The 7,291-nt window shown below is 47.0% G+C and overlaps 1 protein-coding gene across 1 annotated transcript; it reads right to left on the bottom strand.

The window, feature by feature from the left end:
- Nucleotides 1–2,374: 2,374 nt before the first annotated feature.
- Nucleotides 2,375–6,714, bottom strand: Nhlh2 (nescient helix-loop-helix 2). The gene is made up of 3 exons (XM_057793834.1): nucleotides 6,587–6,714; nucleotides 5,887–6,203; nucleotides 2,375–4,327 (listed from the first exon to the last, which is right to left on the bottom strand). The coding sequence occupies exon 3, from the start codon at nucleotides 4,317–4,319 to the stop codon at nucleotides 3,912–3,914; it is 408 nt and encodes a 135-aa protein (XP_057649817.1). The 5' UTR covers nucleotides 4,320–4,327; nucleotides 5,887–6,203; nucleotides 6,587–6,714; the 3' UTR covers nucleotides 2,375–3,911.
- Nucleotides 6,715–7,291: the final 577 nt, after the last annotated feature.

The following is a 7,291-nucleotide window of genomic DNA, read 5'->3' as shown; positions in this document are numbered from 1 at the left end:
TGTGACAGTTTTCCTTTATGGCTCTTTAGAACAGGTGTAGCTCAAGTGTGGACTGTTTCCATGGCATGACAAGAAACTAAAAGTGATGTGGGATGTCCTTCTGTATGTGTGTTGCTTTCACTGGCTAATGAATAAAGTTCTTTTAGTCAATGACTCAGGCATATTTCTAGCTAGCTCTTATATCTTGAATTAACCCTTTTCTATTAATCCATGTATTGCCATGAGGCTGTGGCCTACCAGAAAGGTTCCTGAGTCGTCTGTCTCCTTTGGCAACTACATGGCATCTGGTTGACTCCGCCTACTCTCTCCCTACATCTCTGTTCAGATTTCCCACCTGGCTTTACTCAGCTAAGCCACTGGCAGAAGCAGCTTTATTCACTAGCCAATAAAAGCAACACATATACAGAAGGACATCCCATATCATAAAAGGCCACGTGAAGTGGCTGTGGCAGCAACTGTGAGAGCTGGGCAAGTAGAACTACGTCTCTATGCAAGGACACAAAGCCTTCCCTCGTGCTGTAGCGAACACTACCCCTACCAGCACACCTTTGCCTGCCCTTCTTCCGGTCTCTAGTTTATGACTTCTCACAACACTTAGTGTCCTTCAAAATCAGTGGATTAATCGTTTGCTGTCAGTATTCTCTTTGGCATCGTCTTATCTGATGTCAATTTTTAGGGTCTAGAACATTTCCCGGCACTCATTACGTCCTCAGTAAATACCGGCTGGTCAAAGTCGGAATGAATCACTTCAGTGCCCCTGTGCAGAGAATCCTCTCTCGGTCCTCTGCATCCTCCATGGTGGAGTCCATGCTACCTTCAAAGAATAAGCCTATCACCCTCTGCTCTAGTGAGAGTCACAGTGCTTTGTCTCTCTCTGGAGGATTTGAAATGACATTTTAGAGACCCTCTTCTGGGACCGCGTGGGTTGTGTACCTGGGGATGTCCGCCTTTGTCCTACTCCAGAGCAAGTATAAATTTAGTCCCAGGAATTGAGTGACTAGATCCCTCCTAGGTGTGAAGGGGAGGGCTGTGTTGGTGAGCTGGATTTCAACTCATTTGTCCAGGTCAATCTGCGGAAGGTTTCCAGAGGTTAGACATTTCCTTAGCATAGGAGCATTTACTAGAGAGACGCTATGAAGACCGGGAGCTGCCACCTCTTCCCGCTCCCTAGAGATGCTCACAGCTACAGCAGTGTCACAGGCCACACATGTCTTTGCTGCTCAGAGACTGAATAGCCACAACTGCTGTGGCCAAGACCTTGTCCAGAGAGAAGTGAAAGGAAGCTGCTGTTCTTTTCGATACCCTCTGCAGAGAGCACTTTCATCCCAAACACCTCCAGACAGAAGAAGAATGTGAAACCTTGCTTGCTAGGTATGGGTGAAACTTACTACTGTAAGAAACCAGGGAGGAGAACGAAAACACTGTGAGCCCACAGACTGTAGGGACAAAACCAGAGAATCCATATAATAATCACTTGTTCAAATGGTCCAGAGATTCGGGTGATACAGTTCTCAAGAGTCCATATGCGCATGTCCATACAGGGATACGGTTATGTTGTTCATGGGTTCTGCTTATACAGCCTGCCATGTTTTATACCAGATACAGGTATGTTTCCTATTTAAGGTTGTTTTAAGGCCATTTCTCACTGCAAGTGTATCATAATCTGAATGTGGCTACTGATTCGATGTTTCAGTAATACATACCTTGTACGTAAGTGACCAGAGGGAAAGCTGTCACAAGGGTCTGCTCACTGACTTTTTGAGAGAGGGTCTCATGTAGCCCAGGCTGGCCTTAAATTCACTACACAGCTGAGGATGAACTCCAGGCTCTCCCGTCTCCTGCTTCTCAGGTACTAGGATTGTGAGTGTGAGTGACCACGCCCAGCTCTGCCCTGCCACTTAAATGCAGGCCCTTTTTTGGACCTGAGTTTTCCCAAGAGCTTGGATTAGACACTTACAAAGTTTTCTTTTAAAGCAAAAAAAGACATTTATGATTTGCGTAATGTTTTTACAAGCACACCACCCAGCTTTTCCTCACGGATATGGCATGATCCATACGGTCCCAGGCTGTGCTTGTATACAAATTTATCAAACCATCAAACATTGCAGCCCCTGAATATATACGTTCTCTCTCTCTCTCTCTCTCTCTCTCTCTCTCTCTCTCTCTCTCTCTCTCTCTCTCTCTCTGCTTTGTTCTCGTTTTGTTTCACTAATTCCTTCCTAAGGAATTGACTCCATTAAGACATTTCACGCTCAGCAGCATGTTCGATTTCTAGACAGATGCTTAAAATAAAGAGGAGGAGTTTTATCTGATACCTTTATTTATATGCAAAACAGCGCACCAGTCATGAGATATGAAAACTCGTCAGGTAGAAACCAGGTTATGTCTATTTTCACTACAAAATATTGCATTATATAAAGCAACAGAGACACAAAAAAACCCTGAAAAAGACTAAAATCTTTGGATAGCAGATGTGTTTTTTTTTTTTTTTTCCCTTTCTCCCTTGTCTCTAAAATACACTTCTCGCTTTATGAGTTTCACAGCCAAGAACATGAAACATTTCCAGGTCATAGACTTTTCTTTTTGGTTGTCACAGAGGAAGTAAGTCTGAATTCTTTTTTTCTTTTCTTTTTTTAGGAAAATAATGTAACTTCCTAAAATCATCCCACGCACAAACGTCACACACGCACACACAAGAAGCTATTCCTTATAAACAGTTTGGAAAGGTTCTTTTCAGACAAAACTACAGGCAAGAATAACAACACTTCTTATAAAACTATAGCAGTGAAGGGCTAGTGTTGCTGAACTCACAACAAAACAACCAACTTCTTAATATATAAAATATGCTTAGAAACAGGGGAAGCGGGAACTCTCTTATACAAGTGCAATATAATCCGAAAAAGTAAAGAAGAAAGACCACAAGATAATCGCAACAAACACATTAAAGGTTAGACGCAATTATTTCACGGGGGAAAAGTGTAAACACTTGACTATAAATAAATTGGCACGGAGTATCCAAAGTAAAATTATCACCACTCTGAAAAATAAATGTCTTGAAAAAAATACTCTACTCCTTCTAACATAAATAAAAATAGGTTGTCTTTTTTCTAACTGCATCTATGGGTCCACATGTTAAGGTCACAAATAGAAGGGTTGTTTTTGGATATTTAAAGGGGCATTTTGCCCAGAAAAGCAATCAGATGTTAAATTTTCCATTTAAATATGGATTTTTCTAACTACTTTAGTGTCCTATCTTGGGGTTAAGTCTCACTAAGCTCAAATCCTCCCACGGTGTGTTTTGTCTATTCTAAATGTATCTTGTCAAATATTCAGGATTTTACTTGTATTTGAATGTGATTTTTCATTTTACAGGGTGAACAGAAAGTTTACTGGGCCACCTTTCTGTCTTAATCTCTATATGGAAAAGATTTTGATCTTTTCCTTCTCCCCAAGGTTTGGTGATTTCTCAATTAGAAAAATCCCCGATAGTCACAATCTGAAACAATCAGTTTGGGTTGAGCTTCTGCCTTCTCTCATCCTTTCAAAATATGAAGATGTATGGGATATAAATATAGGGGGACTCAAAGCCTCCAGTGGGTTACTGCAACCACCCTTAAGGAGATGTTCCTAACACATCCAGGGAAGGCTCCGGAGCAACTCACCCTAGGTACCTCCAGAAGGTTCTTCCAGCCAGGAAAATACCCCTGCAAGACCCAGATCTTTCTGTCCAACCCCACCTCCCAGGCTCGGAAACATTGCCCTGTTGCCTTGATGACCAGAGCGAACAGACTGCAAGCTTTCCCCCTCATTCTGGTGTCTCTGGGCGACCCTCAGGCCTGGCAGGACGGTGTGCCGCCTTTGGCAGACTAGACGCCCGCCGGGACCGGCGGCCTCCCGCAGCGTCCCCCTCCCTACACGTCCAGGACGTGGTTCAGATAGGAGATGTAGCAGATGGCCAGGCGCAGGATCTCGATCTTGGAGAGCTTCTTGTCCGGGGGCAGCGTGGGCAGCAGCTTGCGGAGCTCGGCGAAGGCCAAGTTGAAGGCCTCCACGCGGATGCGCTCTCGGGTGGCGTGGGCCGAGCGGTACTTGGCCGTGGCGCGCCGGCGGCGGCGCTTCTCCTCGCGGCTCAGCTGCTGCGGGTGCGGGTAGAGCGCGGCCCGGCTGCCGCCCTTGCTGTCGCCGTCGGCCTCCTCCACCGGCTCCAGGTCCGACACGCTGCCCAGCACCTTGACATCTGCGCCGCCCAGAGACTCCGGGTCCGAGTGCGTCGAGCTGGGGTGATCTGAGTCGGCGGCTTGGTCCGGACTCAGCATCATTTTGCAGGCTGATGGGGAGTCAGAAAGTCAGTCAATAAAAGGAATCTGATTCTTCATTTGCAATGAGGGTTGGCAGGCGAGGGCCTAGCAAGCTTGGCTGCTAGAGGACCAGTATCCCGGGGTCCCCTCCTCGCACCAGGCCCACGCGCATGAGGAGGAAAGGCTGAGAGAGGAGCCGGCAACAGAGCGCACCCCGAACCCCACACCAAAGCCTGCAGGTGGCCTCAGCAGCCAATGGCCTTGGGGTTGGAGAACGATTGTGGGCCTGCGGGGCTGGCTGGCATCTTGTGCCTCCTCTGACCAAACATCAGCTGCTCTATCCCGCCCCCTTGCTCCATCCCCTTCCTCGATACACGAAAGACCTCGTTGGATGGATGTATCTGGGTTTGAATAGAGATGCGGAGTGTGCTTCCCGCCCGAGGGCCTGGGGCAAGGCAGCTGGAGACTCCCAGCGCCTGGGGATCTGGGCTGCGCTAGGGTGCGGGCGAATCTTATCCCGGAACCTAGGTCGGGGACAGAAAGGCTTCCGTGTCCCCCCTCGCGTTTCTCCGAAATAATAAAGAAATGACCGAACACATGTGTTCGGTCCTTTCAAAAGAAAATTGACTCCTCGGCCCTCACATGCTCCCGGAGCACCATCTGTCACGCAGACTGCCACACACATTGGGGACCTAGGGACGTGGATCACACAATGCCCGGCACTCTGCCGACCACCTCCCGGGAAAACACAGGCGGCCGGGTCGCTCCGGGCGGAGAGTCTGGGAGGGTAAGGGAGGGATGGACTCCCAAGCATGGATGCGGGACGCCCCAGGCGCAAGATGCATCTTTGCAGGTAAAGTTCGTGAGCTCCCGGGACCCGAGCCTGGCAGCGCACCTCTGGCCCCGGGAGGCCTGGCTGCGACCCCGCGGCTGCGCTCGCCCTCCTGGAAAAGCCCTCCCGCCGGGCTCTCGGGCGCCTGGAGGAAGGGCCCCCGCCGCACGCCTTCGGGAACCGCTGGGCTAGCGGGGCGTCGGGGACCGGCGGGTGGAGACAGGCACCTGCCCGAGCTGAGCGCTTGGGCCTCGGCCTCTAGGAGAAACGACTCGGCTGCGACCCCTGGTCCCCAGAGTAGGCTCCGAACAGGTTGTGAGTTAGAGGCTCGCTCCAGAGAAACAAAAGCCAGGGAATAGGGGTTCGGCTCCTAGCCCTGCACTTGCGCAGGAGCTAACTAAGCTCGGAAACAGCTTTCCATGCAAGGAAAGCCGATTCTCAAAATAACAATAAATGATCCAAACGAACCGCACGCGATCCCCTATGGGCTTTTCTCTACGTTTATAAACGAAACAACTCGCACTTAACGCAGTTGCCATGAAGGGACAGAAAATCACAACAAACCATGACATAGTTACAGATCGGACAAAAAGTTCCCGGGTTGTCCTCCACGCGTTTAAATTCTCAGGATATTTGAATAGTCATAAACAATATTTCTCGTGGTATTTATTTCTATGACTATGGGTGGGGATGCATCTATAAAATGCAATATGAATCAACTTAATTTCAAGAAAAAGAGATGTAAAGATGTCTTACCTTGCAAAAGCCCAGCCGATAATCGGTTCGCCAATCTTTTAGAGTTAAAATTCCAGGGAACAAGGAGGAGAGATCCTGGCAAATATTAAAAGCAGCCAATATTTATTACATTCACAGATGAAAAAACAGCTGTCATCTCGCCGACCGCCACAACGAGCGACGGTGTCTTAGGAGGTGGGTGGTATGATTGCTCGCTTAGTTGATAGATTGAAAACGCCTGCTCCTTTTAATTGTTCTTAAACATTTCGGGGAAAATTCGTTGTTGATCTTTTTAAGTCGAAGTGTTGAAGCCTCACGCTTCCCCGCTTCCTAGGGCTCTATAAATAACAAAAGAGATACAGAGATAAACGCAGTCACATCAAAGGACTGATTCCTTCACTTTCTAATAGCAGAATAATCGATAAGGAAGATGGTTAAGATAAAATTCCATTCCTTAAGGACTCCTTCCCTCCCCTTAATCGGGCTGGGATGAACCTGGGAAGTGCGTGGAGGGATAGATGTGGCTTAGAAGTGATTTCTTTTTTCTTCAAGATAATGCTTTGTTCCCCCGGAACACAATACGGTAACTAGGGCTAAGGTTGCCCCTGTCTTGTCCCTCATTGACTTATATGTTGTATAAACAGACACCTATTTTCCAGTTTCAAAGTCTTTCAAGGCTTGGTTACACCCCCTCCCCTACCCCACTCCCCCCTCTCTTTACCTTATAGCAGTAAAATATATGTACTCAGTAGCTTGGAGACGCTTGAGAAAGGTTGGTGAGACCTGACCAGCTTCTGGAGTAACACAGACAGAGAAGCAGAGAAGGGAGAGGTTGGGAGAGCCAGAGCAAAGAGGCAGCTGCCTGTGTGGCTTCTTGGCTCTTCTGGTACCAATTGATTTAGCCTGGAGATGGTGGAAGAGATAAAGGCTTAAGAAGGGGGATGGAATTTTTTTCCCCCTAAATTGATATTTAATGGGAAATCCTATTGGACAGAAACCTGGACACGAGTCACTTAATTGGACTTGACATCTGTCACAGTGTGGGAGTTTTCACAGCCCAAATATTTTAGCAGATCAGATTCCCACTGAATCTGTGCCATAAAATATAGCAGTTGAAAGCAGTCCATGATAGATAGAAACCATAGCATCTAAACAGTGTTTAGCCACACAGGCAATTTCTTGTTTTCTGATTATTGATGCACTATTTAAGTACAAGTAAACATTTTATAAACATGAAAAATTCCTCTGGCGTTTTGTAAGCCAGCATCTTTTATCAATGGTTAGGAAAATAGTTTTGGAAACATATACTATATAAGATGCTATAATTAAGGTGAACTATTCAGATAGGCAATGCTAACATTTATTAGAGATGGCATGTCCTTTAAAACACCGTTTAATCATGATTATTAAGAGTGTTGATATTTTG

Source organism: Chionomys nivalis, chromosome 18 (genome assembly GCF_950005125.1).
Source record: "Chionomys nivalis chromosome 18, mChiNiv1.1, whole genome shotgun sequence".
Lineage (NCBI taxonomy): Eukaryota > Metazoa > Chordata > Mammalia > Rodentia > Cricetidae > Chionomys > Chionomys nivalis.
The sequence above is the reverse complement of the archived record's forward strand: the minus strand, read 5'-3'. Positions and strand labels throughout refer to the sequence as shown.

Bases quoted from the DNA above. Each gene is read 5' to 3' on its own strand.
- Nhlh2 (XM_057793834.1), bottom strand. From the start codon at position 4,319: ATGATGCTGAGTCCGGACCAAGCCGCCGACTCAGATCACCCCAGCTCG.